We start from the raw sequence: 20,978 nt of genomic DNA, 5'->3' as shown, positions 1-20,978 counted from the left end.
AAAAAAAAAAAAAAAAAAAAGAAATAGAAAAAGAAAAAGTCAAAAATTAATTAATTACAACTTCGCATCCCATGCCATCCGGTCAGCACTCTCCAGTGGCCGCTCCCGCCCATCCCAGAACATCGGACAAAGCTGGAACCACTTCTCCCGGCTGCAGCAGACATGCACCGAGCGCTTGTGGCCAAGATCCACATACTTCTCGACGCTCAGCCCCTGCGCATTCTCGTAAGACAGCACCGTGGTACCGGTTGCTTTAGGTTCCCCAACCACGTTCATCGTGCGTGGCTCGTCCAGGAAGACGTAGTGGATGACGCTGGACCACCACGCGTTGACGCGGTATGCGCCGCGGATGCTTGCTTCGCCGACGAGCGAGTGCCGGCCGCGATCGTAGTCGCCTGCGTCGTAGTGCGCGCCGTAGTGATCTTCCTGTAGGTTGTTAGCACGACAGTTCGTCAAATATACTATGACGGAGGGAGTGTGAAGAGAGAGGAACGGACCTTGGCCCAATAGACCTCGAAGTAAGCAAACTTGAACTCGTCAAACCGCCCAAACAGACAGAGCACATGCTGGTCCTCGTGCAGCCGTCGCAGGTACTCGCGATGGTGTTCAATCGTGCCCGTTTCGTTCCAACCCCGCGCCACCCGCGGGTCATTCTGCCACTTGTGGAACAGCCCCAGATGCTCTTCGTCCTGCCAGTCGACGACCATCAGAGAGAAGTGCTGATCTAAGTGCGGGATGTAGCGGCTGTAGACGAGGGATCCGGGGGCTGGTTTGACCGGTCGGATGGGATGGCGCGCGTAGATGCGCTCCTCGGGAAATTTCATGGTGAACTCGTAGTTCTGCGCGAGCGGCGGGTAGGCGCTTGTTGGGCGCCTGTGGGAGCTGTTTTGCTCGATGGCCCAGATCGGGCGGGGGCCGAGAGGTGAGCCCGCGCCTTGCCAGAAGGATGAGCGGAGGAGTACGATGGTGTCGGTGGGCAGGGGCTTGTTTTCGCGGCCAAAGGGCTCGCGCGGCGAGGGGAAGGGGATGGCTAGGCCGGTGCGGATACATTCCTCGCGGATGATGGGATGGTCGCACCCTGCAAGGTCGAGTCGAATTATCTCCTGTTGTGGGTGCGTGAGAAAGGTCGCATGGATAACGTTCCATATTTGACCCAGGCTGGGGGCCTCGTTGTCGGTCCAGTGGAGGGCGGTCCCTGGGGCGCGGCGAGCGCGGGCGTATGGGCTGTTGTCTTTCAGTGGGATTGTCGTGCCGGCTTCCTCCCAGGAGAGGTCGGTGTAACAGAGGGAGCTGTTGTGGAGAGGCTCTGGAAGGGGCTGTCCGGCTGTTGAGTCGTGGAGTCGCAGCTGCAGCACCTGGGGGCTGGCTGACTCTGCAGAGATGGCATGGATGGCGTACGTGGTTAGGTAGGGATGGGGGAGCTTCACCCAGGGATAGGTGGGCATCTTGTCATGAGATGACAGATCTGTGACAATTTTTTCCATGCTGTGCATTGCTCCGAATTAATTGGAAACTGATTTGAATGCATTGGGAGAATTGAACATTGACTGACTACTTAAACGACACCAGGGCGGCCCTAACTCGGGAGCCGAGGTCTGTGAACTTGTCGGGTTCCGGTGGGGAGTCCCAATTAGAATGGCAGGGGCCGAAGTCTGGAATCTATATAAGTCCTTTTGAATCAACATGTCTAGTGCTTGTCCACTAACACAATTCTCTGTATCTCACACCATGGCAGCCACCTATTCGCATCCATCCGTCGAAGGATGTCTAGTGTCCTTCCCGACTCCGCAGATACTACTACTCACCCTCAACCGACCCGAGCGACGTAACTGTATTCCCCTCGCTACGAGCACCGAAATACAACGCCTATGGGAATGGTTTGACACTGAGCCCAACTTACAGGTTGCCATTATTACAGGCACGGGCGAGTCTTTCTGCTCGGGCGCGGACCTGAAAGGTAGGACCCCATCGAGCCTAGAGAAAAAGCCCCCCGAATCATACGAGCTAACAACCCACAGAATGGAATCGGCTTAACGCGCAGGGCACGGTCAACGAGATGACCGCCCCCGGTCTAGCGGGCCTCCCTAGACGCCGAGGCACCAAACCCATCATCGCAGCAGTCAACGGCCACTGCTTAGGCGGGGGCTTTGAGATGGCGGTAAATTGCGACCTAGTCATCGCCAATCCGCAGGCCACATTCGGACTACCCGAAGTCCAACGCGGTATTGCAGCAGTAGCGGGCTCTCTACCTCGGTTGGTGCGCATCCTGGGCAAACAGCGAGCAGCGGAGATCGCGCTCAGCGGTCGGAGCTTTCCGGCCACGCAGCTGGAACGTTGGGGCCTGGTGAACCGCGTGGTGGAGGCGAGTCGGCTGGTGGAATCCGCAGTGGAACTTGCCACCACTATTGCCGGTAACAGCCCGGATAGTATTCGCGTGACTATGGAGGGGCTCCATCTCGGTTGGGAGCAGGCCAGCGTTGAGGATGCCAGTACTAGGCTGGTGGATGGGTGGTACGGGAAACTGATTGCCGGTCCCAATTTCCACGAAGGAGTGAGGGCGTTTGTGGACAAGGAAAAGCCCCGCTGGAGAAGCAGCAGCTTGTGAATTTGATCATCGTGTCCACCTTTTTTGGCGTTATCAATCTGAGACCCCTAACCTCATACCAGTCAAAATGACTTCGTCTATCCGGTAGTGGGGATTCCGCGCCCTACGTAAAACACTGTAAAACACTGTATTTCGGACCCATGACGACGAACCCGTAATACTGATACCATACCGCTCATACACGTTTCAGCCCTGAAATACACCAGGCCGACCTGGCATTCTCAGGATCCGACTATCCTAATCAGGGCAACTGTGGATGGGGTACAGGCCCACATTAGTATCCGCTGCAATGCGCGATTTTGGACATACCGATATTGGTTTCCCATGCGCGGTCCATACACATGGTCGGTTGCTGTCGAGGCATTGTATTTATCCATATCCTGTTGCTAGGAGTCACTCAGTCAAAGACAATTTCGGTCTAAAGGCCATAGTACACCATGGGCTCGATCAAGGCAGATAACGACGGCTGCCAAAGCTCTCGTGCGGTTCAGTGGGCGGATGACGTGACGATGAAAGACGAAGCTGTACTGCTGTCATGGCTGATTGTGCTCCTGCGCGCCCAAGACGACGTCCAGATTCGCTTCCAGTGGGCGTACAAAGACGGGTCTAGCGAGCCAGATACCAAGACCCTCAAAATGGAGGAGGTCTTTCCGGATGGGATCCAAACCACCGTGGGCCGGGCAATCCAGAGTATATCCAAGCACATCGCAACGGAGGCGCAAGCCGGCCAGTCGATGTTGGAGTCCGGCAGCCTTCTCCTCAGCACGGGGTCACTGTCGACCTCCTCTGACAAAGTCAATGAAGAGCCAACCCTCTGTATTGAGGTCAGTCTTCGAAATCAAAGCCTGGAAGTCCGGCCCGCGTGGATGTCCGACAACATGCTCCCCTTCACAGCCACCCGACATATCGACACCCTCGTCCACACCGTCCACACCGGCCTATCCAACCCCAACACCACCATCGAATCCTACCTAAACACCATACCATACGACTTGGACAACATCTGGCGCTGGAACCACACCCTCCCGCCGAGCTACAACTTTTGCATGCATGACATGGTCGCCGAGCGGGCCTACCGCTCCCCGACAAAAGTGGCAATCTGCTCCTGGGACGGCGACCTCACCTACGCCCAGGTAGACCAGTACTCGACACAAGTCGCCTGCGCGCTGCAGCAGGAACTTGGCGTCCGCCAGGGGGACATCGTCCCCGTGTGCTTTGAGAAGTCCCGCTGGACAGTCGTCGCCGTATTGGCCGTCATGAAAGCCGGCGCGACCTTCGCAATGATGGACCCATCGCTGCCACTGGGACGGCTGCAGAATATGGCCGTGCAGGTTGGCGCATCCACCATTGTGTCATCGCGAGACCAGCACGGCTTCTCGGTGGAGATTCTGCCGTCCGGAAACCACTTCGTCGTCGAGGCGGATATCTTCCCCGCCGCCGAGGACCCCACGACGGCTTCGGGGGCAGACCTACAGCCTGTGGCACCGTCAACTCTCATGTACATCATCTTCACCTCCGGCAGCACGGGGACTCCCAAGGGAGTGACCGTGTCGCATCGGACGTACACCAGTAGTGCGGTGCCTCGCGCCCAGGCCGTGGGGTACAGCGAGACATCACGAGTTCTGGATTTTGCGTCGTACGCGTTCGACGTCAGTATTGATAGCATGCTGCTGACGCTCGGGAGCGGCGGGTGTCTGTGCATCCCGTCGGATGAGGACCGGCTGAATGATATCAATGGGGTTATTCGCGCAATGGAAGTCAACTACGCGGGGATCACGCCGTCGGTGGCTCGCATTCTGGAGCCGGACGTCATTGCGTCGCTTAGCGGCGGCCTTGGGCTTGGCGGAGAGGCTGCTTCGTCCAGGGACGTAACGGTCTGGGGTCGGGATGCGCGGATCATCATCGGGTATGGGCCGTGTGAGTGCACTATTGGCTGCACCGTGAACAGCAGCGCAGCCACTGGGCGAGACTATATTTCTATTGGGCCTGGCAACGGCGCTGCAATTTGGATTGTGCGCCCCGACGACCACAACTCGCTTGTTCCGGTGGGTGCGGTGGGCGAGCTGTTGGTGGAGGGTCCTATTGTCGGCCAGGGATATCTCAACGACCCGGAGAAGACGGCCGCGGCGTTTATCGAAAACCCTCCCTGGCTGACGGCAGGGCATAAAGATCATGCAGGCCGCCGAGGCCGTCTGTACAAGACGGGGGATCTGGGGAAATACGATCCCGATGGATCGGGGGGAATTGTCTTTGCCGGACGGAAAGATACCCAGGTCAAATTGCGCGGGCAACGCGTGGAGCTTGGCGAGATTGAGAGCCAACTGAAAGCGATACTTCCAACCAACACCGCGGTCATTGTGGAAGTTATCAAGACCCTGGGGCAGCCGACTTTGGTGGCCTTTGTTGCCATCTCTCAGTCGACGGCAAACCAAGGGCGTCCTTGTGAGCTCCAGTCGGTCGACTTCACGGCGGAGCAGCAAGGTATGCTCACATCAGCCGATGCAGAGATCGCTAAGGTCCTGCCTCGGTACATGGTTCCCACGACATACATCCCCGTAAATCATATCCCTGTTCTCATCTCCGGCAAGACCGACCGGAAGCGTCTTCGGGAGTTCGGGGCTACTGTCGACTTGAGACAGCTCGATCAGAAAGGTACCAGCGAAAACACGGCTCGGGAACTGACGGAGACCGAGCAGCGTCTACGCGATGCGTGGGCAAGCGTGCTGCAAATCGACGCGACTGGTATCCGTCTTCAAGATAACTTCTTCGCGCTAGGAGGCGATTCGTTATCAGCCATGCGACTAGTTCCAGTATGCCGAGCGCATGGCCTCGACCTCACGGTTGCGGATACGTTCAGTAACCCTACCCTCTCTGCAATGGCGAGCATCATAAAAGCCTGCACGGTAGAAGACGAAGTTGAAACCCGCGCGTTTTCCCTTATCATGGGAGACGCGGAATCCGTCTGCCTCGAGGCGGCGCAGGCCTGTGGGGTCACCCGAGAGGCAGTCGAAGATATCTACCCTTGCACGCCCACCCAAGAGTCGCTTTTCACGTTCTCTCTCAGGTCTGCTGAGCCATATATTGCGCAGCGAGTGGCATGTATCCCACAAAACACCGATCTCGATGCGTGGAAGAAGGCCTGGGAGCAAGTAGTCGCGAAAAGCCCCATCTTGCGGACTGGACTCGCTCAGCTGCAGGGGGAGCCAGGTCTCCAGCAGGTGGTGCTTAACACAGGCCGGATCCAATGGAGAGAAGCTGCGGACCTGGAGCATTACCTAGAAATCGATCACACGGAGACAATGGGTCTTGGACAGAGTCTCGCTCGCTATGCTATCATAACGCCACCCGATGATGAGAAGAGATATATGGTGTGGACCGTCCACCATGTTCTCTACGACGGGTGGTCTGAGCCCCTCATTCTTAAACAAGTGAGTGATGCTTTACAGGGGATGGTCGGCACGTCGTCAGCGGCACAGATCCGGCAGTTTGTAAGCTATGTCCGCGACATCGACGAAACCGCCATGCAGCAATACTGGAGGGAAGAATTGCACGGGGCCGTGGGCCCTCAGTTCCCGCGTCTCCCATCCCGCGATCATGTGCCCAACCCTGATGCCATGCGGGAGCGCCACATCTCGCTTCCAGATGCCGGTTCCCAGTGGCCCTTCACGGTGGCTACCGTGATCCGGGGAGCGTGGGCGCTGTTGGCGTCACGCTACGCTGGGAGCGACGACATCGTCTTCGGTGAAACACTCACGGGTCGAGACATCCCGTTAGCGGGGGTGGAAGGCATCGTCGGACCGTTGATCGCGACGGTTCCTGTTCGAATCCGTGTGTCCCGAGCGGACACCGTCGGCTCGTATCTGCAGACCGTCCAACAGGGACCTCTCACCCGAACCCCCTACCAGCATATGGGGATGCAGAATATCCGCAAGGTGAGCGATGATTCGCAGCACGCCTGTGAAGCCCCAACTGGGCTGGTCATCCAGCCCGAACCGGAGTATGTCGGGGACGAGCTCGGGTTCACGCACGGAGATGTCGTCCGGGAGGCTCTTCATTTCAACCCGTACCCCCTCATGCTGGCCTTTGGGATCCAGAAGACGGGCGGTTTCAGAGTCTGTGCCAGCTTCGACAGTGCGATTATCGAGGTTGCTCAGATGGAACGCATCCTGGCGCAGTTAGAAACGGTCTGCCATGAGTTGATGGGCAAGGACGTTTCGCAAAGCCTGAACGAGATATCCTGTGTTCCGGAGGTGGAATTGAACCAGATCTGGCAGTGGAACAAAACACCGCCCCTGTCTATGGACGATAGTACTACAACGCCGCGTGCGAGTTCCGCCATAACATCGGGATCGGAATATCCCCCCGTGGCGGTCCCCTGGGTGTGTGATCTGCGCAACCCGTCGCTCCTCTCGCCGATTGGTAGCACCGGCGAGCTTTGCCTCGAGGCCGGTTTCCTCCAAGGCGATGATCTTCTCGAATCGCCAGACTGGCTCGTGGCTGGGAGCTCCATTTGCTCGGGCCGTCAGGGCAAAATCCAGCGCACTGGTGATATAGTGCAGTTACGAGATGACGGGACGATTGTGTTCATTGGCCGTAAGGAGAACGTGGTATCGCTACAGGGCCATGCCGTGAACATTGCTGACCTCGAGGACCTCTTTGCCAAGTACCTCCCAGCCACAGCGCGGGCTGTCGCCGTGGTTAGCGAAATCCCGTCGCAGGAGGGAGAACTCGTCGTTTTTATTGAGTCGCCAGAGTCAGAGACAGAATGCGCCACGTTGATGTCCACGGAGCACCGTCTGGCTATGGAAGGCTTTGAAAGCGCAATCTGCTCCCACATTTCGATCCACCTAGCAGCAGCACTAAAACGATTAGACAAGTTCATCCGGGATTCTCTGCCATCATACATGGCCCCCGCCTGCTACATTCCCATTCAGAATATGCCCACCAACGAAGGGCAGATTGATCGCGCTATGCTCAGTCACTTTGGCTCGGACATTCCGAGGACGACCAAGCACGGATTGACAGAAGCCCTTCAAACTGCATGGGCACAGGGCTCCACACACGCCGACCTGACAGTGGCGGAGAAGGTCTTACGGGCTGCGTGGGCAACGATTCTCCGAGTTCTCCCGGATGAGATTGATGTCGACGACAATTTCTTCCGACGTGGTGGTGACTCCGTGTTGGCCATGAAGCTCGTCTCTCTCCTTCGAGCCGATGGTCACCGGCTGACAGTGGCCGATATCTTCCAACACATGCGACTGGGCGATGCTGCGAAGCGTTTGAAGATGGACAGTTACACCTTGCGACCGGCGCCAGTTCAATCCTACCAGCGGTTCTCCACGCTTGACGAGTCGAGTGTCGAGCAGCTCTGCCAGGAAACGGTCAAGCCCCAGCTCGCTGACTCAAGCTGTAGTATTCAAGACGTTTACCCCGTGACAGACTCGCAAGCCCTCGACGTTCGTGCCACTATCCACGACCCGCGCACATCTTTCCAGTACACCACGCTTTATTTCGACGAGCATATTGACGCCGCACGCCTGATCCAGGCCACAACCGAGCTGATCCAAAAGCATGACATCTTGCGGACCGTCTTTGTCCAGCACAAGGAGAGCTTCCTCCAAGTTGTTCTAGATCGGTTGGACGACCCCGTGGTGACCACTCAACACGCCAGCACCGGCGACAACCTCCAGACATTCATCAAGCAGCTCTGTAACGAGGACATTGAGTCGCCCTTCACACTGGGATCCCCGTTCCTGCGAATCTTCCACGTCCAAGACATCGCCAGTAGCTGCCACTGCCTCGTCCTCGGCCTCTCGCACGCCCAATACGACGGCGTCTCACTGCCCCTGCTCCTCCAGGACCTAGATACCCTCTACACCAACCCTCAACAAGCGCTACAGCACGTGCCCTTCTCCCACTACATCTCGCGCATTCACGACACAACCCTCCAAGCAGAAGCCACCACCTACTGGGGCAGCGTTCTCCGCGACTCCACCCTCTCCATCCTCCCAGGCCAAACCACCCAGCCAACCGACCGCGCAATCTTCCACACCCAACCCGTATCCCTATCCCACGACCCCACCACGCAAGAAATCACCCCCGCAACCCTCCTCACGGGCGCCTGGGCACTTGTCCTTGCCCGCCGCCTGCAAACCGCAGACGTGACGTTCGGCGGCGTGACCATGGGCCGCCAGGTTGAGGTCTCCCCGGCGGGGACGGAGACTGTCGCAGGACCCTGCTACCAGCTGACGCCCATTCGGGTCGTGTTCCAGGGTGGCTGGACCGCCCGCGACCTGCTGCGGAGTGTGCAGCGACAGGGCGCCGAGTCGGCCGGGCACGACTTCCTGGGCTTCAAGCGAATCCGGGACCAATGTACCCGGTGGTCGAAGGAGGCGATTGGGTTCGATTCGCTGGTACATCATCAGGACTGGGAAGACTTTGATGCGATGGATTTCGCTGGGGGGCGGTGTCTAGTTGAGCAGGAGGATCCACATGGGGATGCACCGGCGCCGATGAAGATCGTGTCGTTTGTGAAAGAGGGGCGCATGCATGTTGGGGTTGTTGGGAGTGAGCGGGACAGGGAGTTGGTGGATGGGGTGTTGAGCGAGCTGGGGAATGCGGTGGAGGAACTTGGAGGGGAGGGCGGTGTTTTGAGTGTATAGGCTGTTGAGATCGGGATTCTTGTCCAGATATTGAATTTTCATGATACTGATATTGAAAGTATGCAGTGGATGGTTGAAACAGCTGGAGGAATGTGAAGTTGAAGAGAGAAGAGAGAATAATCAATGTACATCATCTGATCTTACCAGCCATGAAGGCAATTGCTCTGATAACATCTTCAACTTCTTCTGTATATATTTATGTTAATATATTCATAGTAATATATTCATTTGCAATACTCTTTCGTTCTAGATTAGACAACTGAATTAACACAATGATATCTCAGCAAAGACCCGGGCTTGATATGGATTATCATGAGTGCATCTTCCCAGACTGAGAACATATAAACACTCAGAGACTAAGATACCTGGTTATTCTTCCAGTACCTAAGCTACTAGTCATTCACTTAAACTATCCTCTCCAAGACCTATCATGATTCTTTTAAAAATCCAGAAATTGAAGTCTATTGTTTAGCTAGTCTATATTACAAAGAATTAACAGTCTAAAAGATCGATGATAGTCAAGGGTCATACACAAGGCCAATCACGCGGGAAAGCAACCCTGGGCAACACGCCCAGAAGAATCAAAGACAAAACAAAAAAAGTGAGATCCACTCGATAAAACAAAGGATACAAAGAGAATCCAGCAAGACCAGGAAGAAAAGCCAACCTACGTCGCAACGGTCTGATGCAAAACATTCGCCCGATAACTGTCCGACCTCCCCAGCAGCTCCGAATGACTGCCCGAATCAACACACACTCCCCCCTCAATCAAAAAGATCACATCCGCGCGCTGAATCGTCCGGAGCCGATGCGCAATTGCAATAAGCGTGATGCCCTGCGCCGCCGTCTCCAGCCCCTGCTGCAGCAACCGCTCGCTCTCCGCATCCAGCGCACTAGTCGACTCATCCAGAATCAGCAGCCGCGGACGCCGAACGAGCGCCCGCGCAATCGAAAGCCGCTGCTTCTGCCCGCCGGAGAACTGGCTCCCGTTCGGTCCACACATGGTTTCGTACCCGTCCGGCAGCGCCTCGATCGTCTCGTGGATGTGCGCCAGCTTGCAAGCGGCGATAATCTCCTCCAGGGACGCGGCGTGGCCGGGTCGCGCGACCAGCCCGATGTTGAAGGCCACTGTGCCCTCGAAGAGGACATTCTCCTGCGGCACGAGGGCAATGGTGTCGCGGAAGTTGGGGTCGTGGTTGGGACGGGTGACGTCGGCGCCGTCGATGAGGATGGATCCGGCTTGTGGGGTGTATAGGCGCTCGATGAGCGAGATGATGGTGGATTTACCGGCGCCGCTGGGGCCGACGAGGGCGCAGAACTGGCCCGGTTGCACGGTAACGTTGAGTCCGTGCAGGACGGGGGTGTGGGGGCGGGCGGGGTAGGCGAAGTGCACATTGTGGAGCTGGACGCTGGCGGCGGCGGTTGGGGGAGCGGAGATGCCCCTGGATTGGCCGGAGGTGGCTTTCTCGGGGTCGGAGAGGTTTGTCTTCTCGTCGAGGGCGGTGGTGGTCGGGACGTGTCCTTGCATGCCGTCGGAGCCGGCTTCGATCAGAGTGAGGATGCGCGCCATGGCGGCGCGGGCGCTGGAGAGTTCCGGGGCGAGAGCGAACATTTGACTCCACAGGAGGGCACTGACGAGCAGTGAGAAGACGACGATGAGGAACTGGGTTTGGGTGTAAGTGCCGGCGATGATCTGCTTCGCACCCCACCAGTAGGCCAGGGCGTTGACCAGATTGCCGAGGAAGTAGGTCATGGCTTGCCAGAGGGAGGCCTGCATCGTAACGGCGCGGGTCTCCTTACGGGGTCCCCGCAGGGAGCGCCGGTATGTGGTTAGGGTGTCCGTTTCGAGCGAGAGTGCGGCGATGGTCGTGATGGAGGTGATGGCCTCGACACCGATGTCCACAGACTTGGTGTATGCGTTCTCATGGCGGTCCTCGAACCGGCCGAGCACGCGCAGCTCCATCAAGCCGGCGCCCAGGAGCAGCGGCACCAGCGCCAGGCAGACGAGAGCGATCTTCCACGCGATGATGTGGGTCAGGATAATGGCCGCGATGAGGTTGACGGTGATAGAGAAGAGCGTGCCGAGGACGGAGCCGCTCAGCCCTGCCAGCGCGCTGCCATCGCGCGTGATATACGAGAGCAGTAGGGCCGGCGAGCGGCCCTTAGACTGATGCCACTGCAGGTCCTGCTGAAACAGGGAGCGGAAGGAGAGGATACGCACCGTGCAGACGATGCGCTCCGACGTCCATCCGAACCCAGACCAGCTCACCACGTTGGCGAAGAACTCAATGATGGCCAGCACGAAGAACAGTAGTCCGTAGAAGTTGCCGTCGGACCGGATTGCTGACGGGCCCTTGCAGGGATTCAGACTGCCGACGGTGTTGCCAAAGATGACCGCTTCGCCGGAGAAGGCCCCACCGACGAGGCTGGCGCCCAACAGGGCCAGGGTAATAACCAACAGATGCGGTCGCAGCGTTGGCGCATAGCCACAAGCCAGCTCCCAGAGGGTTTTGGGTGGTGCGGGGGGCTCTTCCTCGTCGTTGTCCGCTGTCTCCTGGTCTGGAGTCGTGCTCGTCGCGACCGTAACGATATTCGCTTTCTCTTGGGGATCAACAGCGGCCCAGCCAGCGTCGTCCGCATCCTCTGTAATGGGGGAAGGATCCTGGTGCGACTGGCGGCCGGTATCGACACTGGAAGCCTCTGTGTCCTGTTCCGGACTAGAGGTCAGTGTTTGCATCCTTACCATCTCCGCATACGTGCCATTCTTAGCCATGAGAGAGGCGTGGTCTCCCTGTTCAACGATATGTCCGCGGTGCATAACGATAATGTTATCGGCGCTGGTGATGGTCGACAGGCGATGCGCAATCGTAATCATAGTTCGGCCACTTGCTATACTGGAAATAGCATTCTGGATGCGCTGCTCACTGCGGGAATCGAGCGACGCCGTCGCTTCATCCAGGACGAGAACCTCCGGATCTTTGACGAGGGCACGAGCCAACGACACTCGCTGTTGCTGGCCCCCACTGATGAGCCGGCCGCTCGCGCCCACCAACGTTCCGTATCCCTGCGGCAAGGCGACGATGAACGCGTCCGCGTCCGCTAGCGTCGCGGCCGTTCTGACCAGATTGACGATCTCGACGACGAGGTCGCCACGCTTCTGAGCCGCGGTCGTTAAGTCCGCGCCGTCGCGCACCTCGCTCGCCACGTCGGCCAGGTCGGTGCTGAGCAGCGCCGGGAGCAGGGCTGCATGGGCCGGGTTCTTGGAGTTCACCAGGCCGTGAGCGATGTTCTCCAGGAGTGATCGGTCGAGCAGCGAAGGCTCCTGCTGGACGAGACTGAGGAACCCGCGCAGGTCGCGGGTGTTGATATCGCGCAGGTCCTGGCCGTCGAATAGCACTCGACCCTGGTTGGGATCATACAGCCGGGTGACGAGGCCGGCGATCGTGGACTTGCCGCTACCTGAGAGACCGACCAGCGCAGTGTGTTTCTTGGCCGGGATGGAGAGGCTAACTTGGTCGAGCACGGTGATCTCTGGCCGAGAGGGGTAGATGAAAGATACGTTCTCGAGCTCGAAACCGCCATCCGCCTGTGTCAGACGAATGCCGGCGTCTGTCGTACCGTCGATAAGAGGCTCTCGGTCGATATCGCCGCGCAGCTTGCTGTAGGAGGCGACTGCAGCGGTGAACAGATGCAGAAAGGGGGCGACTTGGCTCAGTAAAAGGGTCGCTGCCTATCCGTCAGCTTCTTTTGCTTTGTCTCCATACCATCGCAGCATATTAAAAAAAAAAAAGAAAAAAACATACCTTCAATGAGAATAAAGATGACAGTGAACGTGGAGCCCACCGTGGTCCCGTTGGACTTGGACTGCACGGCGTCGGCGATCCGTTGACTCCCCTGCCAGAATGCGAGGCCGTTGGCGGAATACGCCACAAAGTACAAGACACCGGACTGGATTCCCACAGCGGTGGCCTTCTTCAGACCTTCCTGCTCCGACGACTTGAGCGCCTTGGAGAACTTTTCCTCCAGGCGCGTGTTGGCACCAAACGATTGAACCACGATCAGGTTGGACAACGCCTCGGAGGCGATGGAGGCCGCCGAGGCCGCATAGTCCGACATGCGCGCGGAGTACTTCTCGATGTAATGACTACCCACAAAGGACATGATAAAGTAGGCAGGAATCAGGGAGAGGAGCATTGCGGCGAGGATATAGTCTTTAATAAAGGCCACGATGTATGCGGTCACGAAGAAGGAGAAGCTCGACAGACAGATGCCGACTTTCTCGGACGTACCCGAGCGGATAGTCTGAATGTCGCCATTGAGCCTGGACGCGATTTCGCCCGGAGGCAGCTTATCAAAATGGGATGGCTCCTGACGAAGCAAATTCTTCAAATAGCTCTCCCGTAGTCTCTGCGCCAGTCGCGCGCCGGTCATAGTCCAGCAGGTCAGGTGGAGGTAGATGGTGACGAACTGGGCGATGGCCAGATACACGATCAACAAGATCTTGCCGTTCATATCACTCTGAGCTTGTGCGTCAGATTCTGTCGTTTGCTTGGTCTCCTGACAGGTCACTGCGTTGAAATCATCCAGCAGCTGGCCGAAGACGATCCCGATCAAGGGAAACGGGACCCCAGACGCGATGGCGCAAACGACACCCATGAGCAGCATGCCACGGTCGACCCTGGATGGCTTGCCGGCCAGCAGCATGCTAGGGTAGTCTAGCAATTTCGCGAAAAACTTCATGGTGCCGTCCTACTATCGACCTGCTGGGGGGGGAGAAGTGTAGGTTGTAGGAGCCGTGGGCGTTTATCCAGGTCTAGGAACCATAGGTCTTTGTTTTTTGCTCTCCTTTTCTCTCATTCCCGTTTCTCGGGTGAAGGACTTCCGCCCAGACACACGCAACGACAGGTCCCAAAGACTGACGCTGAAGTGGGGCGAAAATGTCGCTACGTAAGAAGATGGATGCTGCAGGGATTTGATCTACTTGATCTAATCAATCTTAGTGGGCTCGTATTACCACAATACGTGATACCGGATTACATACGTGCGTAAGTATTCCGTACTATACACCGGTACCGGTATCGATCCAGGATCAAATCTTATCAGATAAAAATCAGCACAACGCTAGTCTGTTTCTGGCAGCCGCTGTCAAACTATGACACATGAACCAAAGCATGAAGTGGATGGTCGGGCCGGATCTCATATGTTTTGAAGTGGTACGAGCAGAGAACCGAGAATTTCGCATGAGTGGGGGGTCGTTGGGGCGGATTGCAGGTGAGACAGCTCTCGGACGTATGCCGGCCAGGCCACCCACCTGTGGCCACTAATTGGACACCTTGTTATGAACCAGTGCACATGGTAACTATCCCATATTGGGCTATCTGCTGGTGCGTACACTGTCCTAGCAATTTTTGCCTAACATGGAGGTGTGCAAGAGTGTATGCTGAGATAGTCTACTTGATAAAAAAACACATACACTACCGCCATCTCTTTCTACAGCGAGGAACCTTGCTTAGAAAATTCATAAACAACATAAGATAAACGATATGAACATCAGCGCCCTAAATTTGTCCACCATATTATCGCCCTTTACACCCGGTGACCTTCCCATCCCTTCCCTTTTTCCCCTCCAACATCGCTCAGTAATATCTCGACAGCGTCACGACTAAAACACTGCATCCGTGCGGCAACACCGAGCCATAATCCCCCTAAAACACCATACCCTTCACCTGCTGCACCTTGGCAAGATCAATGTTGCGAATCAGAAGGATCCACACAAACGCGAGGCCTATAATTCCCGTTCCGGCCGCCAACATGCGCGTCTGCGCATAGGCGTAGGCCTCCTGGATAGCCAATCGTGTAACACTCCCGACGGGATACTCCAGCTGGGTATCGAGGTTCTCATAGATGCTGTCGAGTCTCTTCATCGCGGACGAGGGCAATTCCCGGATGAGCGCCTTCTTGAAGGTATTGGTCCAGATGGCGCCGGAGATATTGGAGCCCATGGCGCCACCGACGGTGCCGACGACGTTGAGAAGGGCCAGCACGGCGGCGATGTGCTGGTGGTCGACAGCAGCGAGGATGGCTAGCTGCTGGACGATGATGAAGACGCTTCCGCCGATGGAGATGAAGATCTGGCACATCACCAGGTAGCCGACGGATTGGTTGGGGCGGCGGAAGTAGATCATGAGGCCCTGCGCAAAGACGTAGAGCGGAACGGAGATGTAAAGAAGCCATTTGAAGCGGCCAGTGCGGGAGATGAGGAACCCCACGATTAGGAGGAGAACCCCCGAGACGACGTCGAAGGTGTTCATCACGTAGCCGGCCTCCGAAAGGGTCAAGTCATTGACGACCTGCAGAAAGGAGGTGTAGTAGTTGGCCCAGCAGGAGTAGGAGATCTGGTAGGTGGCGTCCAGCAGACAGGCGCCGATAACCGTGCGGTCGGAGATGAAAGTAAAGTTCAACATGGGCACGGGGGCCAAGAAGACTTCATGCAGGATGAAGATGATGAGCATCACGAAGCCGACCACGATCATTGCGATGACGTAGTCTGTGCTCCAGCCGTTGGGGGAGTCGGCGGCAATTTCGAACGGCAAAAGAAAGACAATGAGACCGGCGGAGAAGATGACAACGCCGAATACTGCGATTGTTAGCCGGTGCAATTCGGTACAACGCAGCGCATACGGAACAGACTCCAAAGCACGCTATTGAAACAATGTAAACGTACGATCAAACTGGACAGTATAGTGCCAGATATTCTGCAAAAACGTCCGTCCACTGTCCTCATTGGCGGTCAACCCCTGCTTGATGGCCTTGCGGAGATTGAACTTCAACAGAAGGTACAGAGGTGCCGCGACGACCGGAAAGATAATTGCAAAGCAGCCGAATCCCCAGCGCCAATTGACTTTGTAGTAGAAGTCCTCTGCAGACTTGGGCCCCGCGAAGGCGGTGATGATGTAGGGCGACGACGTAAAGGCATATGCCAGTCCTCGATTCTTCAGCTTCGATGCGTCCGCGGTAACGACGTCTATACAGTACGTCATGCCCTGGAAACCAACACTGTAGAAGACCTGGTGGGCATTAGCTTGCTGTCGTTCTGTGGAGGAGAAATCTTACGTAGGCAGCGCAGAACGTTGGAAGGTTTTGGCAGCAGGCCATGATAATCAAGCCAACCGTCGCGAAGACCGTCATAATCATGAATCCCTCCGCTCTGCCCCAAAGATCCAGAATCTTAGCCAGCGGGATAAAGGTGGCGGCGCACATGGCGTTCGCCACGATGTAGATTACATTCAACAAGGAGTGGGACTCAAATTTGCTGGTGACGAAGGGGAGGAGCTGGGTGAGGATATTCGACTGGAAGGCGTTGACGAGGTAAATGAACCAGATACTGGCAGTTCATCATGTTAGGGACCGACGCAGTAGATTGTGGAAACAAGACCATACTTTATGAAGACTGCGATGAGAGATCTCTTAGACCATGTCAAGGTCAGGGCCTCAACGTTGTGCACACCACGCTGGGTCTCTTCACTGGGCATCTCTGGTTGCGCCTCATCCTGACTCTGTGGGACATCGCCAGCAGCGCCCTCGTGTTTGCTGTCCACAACGGTTCTTCTGGTTACCGAGGCCGAGTCATCCTCTTGATTCCCAGTCTTCACGAGCCTCCGGAGCCTGTTGAACTCTACCATAACGACGGGTGAATAGAGTGAGTGTTTACTAGGTGGGACTTAGAATCACAACAGTCACGGGAAACCATGCCGTTAACTACAATTGATTGACAAGGGTCTCCGAAAGTCGGACTTTCTCCCGATCTAGGGCACGGCCGTGATCCAAGGGACGCGGTTTTGTCATTTGTCCATGCACAGGCGTAAGAAACTGGGAAAGTTGTGGCTTCACCCTCTATAACAAGGCGACGAGCCAATCAGGACGGACAATATGGAGAAATCAGGGTCTATCTTGTATCGGCTAAGAGCACTCAATCCTACCAAGGGTCAAAGCAGTGCTGTAGTGCAGTCGGTGGGTCGACTGGCCGCCATGACCGAGACCTGTGGACAGTCCGTATTTGGGGGATACATCGTATCTATGGTTTTTTTGATCTGATAAATTACCAGACGAAGCCATTTGAACTACCAGGCATGGATCCAGAACCTGGTGGTCAACGTATCCACTAGAGCGGAGTGAGCCTTGCCCTTTTTGATTAACCGAGAATTTCCCTCATATTCTTCTGATCACATTACGTGAAGATAAGGCAAGCACCTCAGGGGTTAGACCCCAGTCACACGCAACCCCGGTCGAGGAAACATCCGGGCGATGTCATACCGACCATCAGAATGCTGTTGGGGCATATCCAGCGGGTCATACTCCTTCACCGACTCCTCGCTCATACATTACGACCTTAAATAGGAATACCTGGAGTCTATCAATTCAATGTTGTAGGAAGCCCCAGCTCCGGCACTGGACCAGGGTGTGACCACAGTCGACCAAACTACTCTTTGCTTTCGAACTATAGTTCGTCAACTTATTGGGTTTAAATTGCAGTATCTTCTCCTCTCTCCTGGACATGACTCTAGCGGCAGGCAAAGACAGCTAGTATCTCTGGTAGCATCGTGCGACTACAAGACCATCTGCCTCGGAGCCTTCTACCTTCCAGCCCCATAAGTCCCTCCTCGTGATTCCACGTTGTTCCGGCCCACACTCCATCTACCAGGCGTGCAATAATACGGTCAGGCAGCGGCTTCTCTGCAAATGGGAACGAGGCTCCACACACACATACTCCACCAGCCATATTAATCGAGGAGATGTGAGATACAACCGGCGGAATGTTCCGACTACGATCAGCGGTGTTGAAGCTTCTGTCCATGGAGTATTCTGGGTCGGTGGCGGATTTGTCTCGGACGGAGTCAAAAAGAAGAAAAAATAAATCAATAAAAAGAGAAAAAAAGTCTCCATCCTCGTTATCTGATCTGCTTGGACCGCTTTATCAATCTTACGTCGTTTCTTACAAGAAACTTTCGTCAATAATACCAATACGTATGGTAAGTTACCACAAAACATACCAGCGATACACGCGCAAATGAAGATCCATAACCTCTCTATAGCCTCGCAATCCATGGGAGGTGTTGGAAGTGCTCTAATCGGAGACACAAGACACTTGGCTCGGATACTTCGGCAAAGGATGTCACATCCTGTTAAGACGCCTGAGATGCAGAGCATATCTGGTGTAAATCCGCCTCTCGTCCCTGTGTCTCCACGCCATACACAAAAGAGAAAAGCAAATTCCCACCATACTCTACAGGCAGCCAGACATGACGCAGCCCAGCACCCATGAGCGTCTGCAGCAGACGCTCGCGCACCTTCAGCCACTTTCCGCGCCCACCCAGCTGTCCATTGTGCAGGGCCCAACTGACCAGCCCCTCTGGAATATCACCCTCGGCCAGTTGCTAGAGCGGCAGCGAGCCCAGTACGGCAGTCTCGAGTGTGTGGTATTTCCCTGGACGGGTGTCCGGTGGACCTATGCTCAGCTCGATGAGCAGACCAATCGTCTGGCCAGGGGCCTGCTGGCCATGGGAATCTCCAAGGGAGACCGCATCGGCATCATGGCGGGCAACTGCGAGGAGTACGTCGCTGTCTTCTTTGCCGCTGCCCGCGTGGGCGCCGTCCTCGTCGTGCTGAACAACACGTATACCCCGTTGGAGTTGTACTATGCGTTAGACCATTCCGGTATGTTGCTTCTCGTCTTTATCATTTCACGCTGGTCCATGCTCATACGCTGACGCGGGTTGTGCCAGAATGCCGAGTTCTCTTCCTCACGCCTCACATCGGCCGCCATTCCCTCCACGAAGCCCTAACTCACCTCGGCCCCCGACCAAAAGACACCACTGCATCTCAGTCCCTCGAGGAGGTCGTCCTGCTCCGCGACAATGACAGCAACAGCAGAGACTACCCGACCTTCACTCGGTACAACCAGGTTCTCCAGCGCGGCGAACACCTGCCCACAGACAAGCTCGTCCTCCGCGAGAGCGAACTCAGCCCCGACGACGTCTGCAACCTGCAATACACAAGCGGGTCAACCGGGTCTCCCAAGGCCGCCATGCTCACACACCAGTTTGTCTTCCCATAACAAATCAACACACCATACTTGCCTCCTACCTCCTCCCCACCCACCACTAACAAAAACCAGCAATCTAGTCAACAACTCCCGCTTTATCGGCGACCGCATGGCGTTCACATCTCTCGACATCCTTTGCTGCCCACCCCCTCTCTTCCACTGCTTCGGGCTCGTGCTCGGCCTGCTCGCCGTGGTCACGCACGGAGCCAAGATCGTCTTCCCGGCTGAGACCTTCGACGCGGGCGCCGTCTTGCGCGCCATCTCCGACGAGGCGTGCACCGCCCTCCACGGCGTGCCCACCATGTTTGAGTCGCTCCTCGCCCTCCCCAAGCCGGACGGGTTCGTGTCGATGCTGCGCACGGGGATCATTGCGGGGGCGCCGGTTCCAAGGCCGTTGATGGAGAGGTTGCTGGGGGAGTTGAATATGACTCAGTTTACGAGTAGTTATGGTATTTCTTCCCTTCTCTCTCTTTTCCAGTCCCATAGAGCGATATTCATGTGAAGGGGTCGACTAACGAACAAAAAAAGGTCTCACAGAAGCATCCCCCACGTGCTTCAACGCCCTCACGACAGACACGATACCCACGCGCCTGGAAACAGTAGGCCGAGTGATGCCGCACGCGCGAGCGAAGATCATCGACCGCGCCGGCTCGATCGTCAACGTCGGCCAACGCGGCGAGCTCTGCATCGCAGGCTACCAGCTGAGCAAAGGGTACTGGAAGAGCGAGGCCAAGACGGCCGAAACATTTGTGACGGACGCGCAGGGCGAGCGGTGGCTGAAGACGGGCGACGAGGCGCGGTTCACGCCCGACGGACATTGCACGATCACGGGCCGCTTCAAGGACATTATCATTCGCGGCGGGGAGAATATCTATCCGTTGGAGATTGAGGAGCGGCTGGGTGAGCATGCGGCTGTGGTAAGGGCTGCTGTTGTGGGCGTGCCGGATGGGCGGTATGGGGAGGTTGTTGGGGCGTTTGTGTTGCTGGGGCCGGGGGCGGCGCGACCCGGGGAGGAGGAGCTGCGCGAGTGGACGAGGATGACGCTGGGGAGGCATAAGGCGCCGGTGCATTTCTTTTACTTTGGGGAGGAGGGCGTCGAGAAGGATGTGCCTGTTACGGGGAGTGGCAAGGTGAGGAAGGGGGAGCTGAGGGATGTTGCTGTGAAGGTGTTGGAGGCACGAGGACAGCTTGTCTGTCAGGTATGATTGTTTGATTTTTGGTTACGGTGTTAATTTGATTTTCTGGACTTAATCTTATGTTGGGATATTAGTTATACCAGGTCTGATCTATGTTGGTTTCGTATTTGGTGCAGTGGCTGAGATATGTTCGTTTCAATCGGTGTTTCTCTGCGCCATAGGGTTGTCATTGCAATATACAAAATAGGCCTATCCGCTGTACATATGGATGGACGCTTGAGCGGTAAGTATAGTGAGAAGACAGTATATGACTCGAAGACTTCTTTGTATGTGTGTACCAATGGATAAAGTCGCCTGATCCAGGTGTCGCCATGCTAGAGTACTGTTAGTCCTTAGTCACTACCCATGTATGAAGTTATCATAACATGCAAACATAGACTATCACGACGATACAAGTCACTATGAAAAACGAA

The 20,978-nt window shown here is 56.2% G+C and overlaps 6 protein-coding genes across 6 annotated transcripts; 3 read left to right on the top strand and 3 right to left on the bottom strand.

Moving 5' to 3' along the window:
• Positions 1-54: 54 nt before the first annotated feature.
• Positions 55-1,493, bottom strand: BDW47DRAFT_134040 (GNAT family N-acetyltransferase; the record flags this gene model as incomplete). Its single annotated transcript, XM_024817999.1, has 2 exons — positions 55-426; positions 498-1,493. 2 exons carry the CDS (start codon positions 1,491-1,493, stop codon positions 55-57), a joined length of 1,368 nt encoding a protein of 455 aa, XP_024668843.1.
• Positions 1,494-1,720: 227 nt separating this feature from the next.
• Positions 1,721-2,778, top strand: sidH (enoyl-CoA hydratase/isomerase family protein). The gene is made up of 2 exons (XM_024817998.1): positions 1,721-1,957; positions 2,019-2,778. Exons 1-2 carry the CDS (start codon positions 1,729-1,731, stop codon positions 2,603-2,605), a joined length of 816 nt encoding a protein of 271 aa, XP_024668842.1. The 5' UTR covers positions 1,721-1,728; the 3' UTR covers positions 2,606-2,778.
• A 264-nt stretch (positions 2,779-3,042) lies between these two features.
• sidD (nonribosomal peptide synthase SidD) lies at positions 3,043-9,267 on the top strand (the record flags this gene model as incomplete). The annotated part of the gene is made up of 1 exon (XM_024816900.1): positions 3,043-9,267. One exon carries the CDS (start codon positions 3,043-3,045, stop codon positions 9,265-9,267), a length of 6,225 nt encoding a protein of 2,074 aa, XP_024668841.1.
• A 667-nt stretch (positions 9,268-9,934) lies between these two features.
• BDW47DRAFT_128741 (ABC transporter ATP-binding protein) lies at positions 9,935-14,007 on the bottom strand (the record flags this gene model as incomplete). The annotated part of the gene is made up of 2 exons (XM_024816899.1): positions 9,935-12,993; positions 13,071-14,007. The coding sequence occupies 2 exons, from the start codon at positions 14,005-14,007 to the stop codon at positions 9,935-9,937; spliced, it is 3,996 nt and encodes a 1,331-aa protein (XP_024668840.1).
• Positions 14,008-14,871: 864 nt separating this feature from the next.
• Positions 14,872-16,949, bottom strand: mirD (putative MFS siderophore iron transporter; the record flags this gene model as incomplete). Its single annotated transcript, XM_024817997.1, has 4 exons — positions 14,872-15,904; positions 15,992-16,352; positions 16,438-16,651; positions 16,708-16,949. 4 exons carry the CDS (start codon positions 16,947-16,949, stop codon positions 14,973-14,975), a joined length of 1,749 nt encoding a protein of 582 aa, XP_024668839.1. The 3' UTR covers positions 14,872-14,972.
• A 1,612-nt stretch (positions 16,950-18,561) lies between these two features.
• On the top strand, positions 18,562-20,654 carry sidI (putative long-chain-fatty-acid-CoA ligase; the record flags this gene model as incomplete). Its single annotated transcript, XM_024817996.1, has 5 exons — positions 18,562-18,981; positions 19,050-19,365; positions 19,442-19,818; positions 19,898-20,535; positions 20,640-20,654. Exons 1-5 carry the CDS (start codon positions 18,567-18,569, stop codon positions 20,652-20,654), a joined length of 1,761 nt encoding a protein of 586 aa, XP_024668838.1. The 5' UTR covers positions 18,562-18,566.
• Between the last annotated feature and the right edge of the window lie 324 nt (positions 20,655-20,978).

This window comes from Aspergillus candidus, assembly GCF_002847045.1.
Source record: "Aspergillus candidus strain CBS 102.13 unplaced genomic scaffold BDW47scaffold_56, whole genome shotgun sequence".
Classification (NCBI taxonomy): Eukaryota; Fungi; Ascomycota; class Eurotiomycetes; order Eurotiales; family Aspergillaceae; genus Aspergillus; species Aspergillus candidus.
This window is presented reverse-complemented; position numbering and strand designations above follow the sequence as displayed.

Bases quoted from the DNA above. Each gene is read 5' to 3' on its own strand.
- sidH (XM_024817998.1), top strand. From the start codon at position 1,729: ATGGCAGCCACCTATTCGCATCCATCCGTCGAAGGATGTCTAGTGTCC. The intron at 1,958-2,018 runs GTAGGACCCCAT...AACAACCCACAG, and splicing joins CTCGGGCGCGGACCTGAAAG to AATGGAATCGGCTTAACGCG.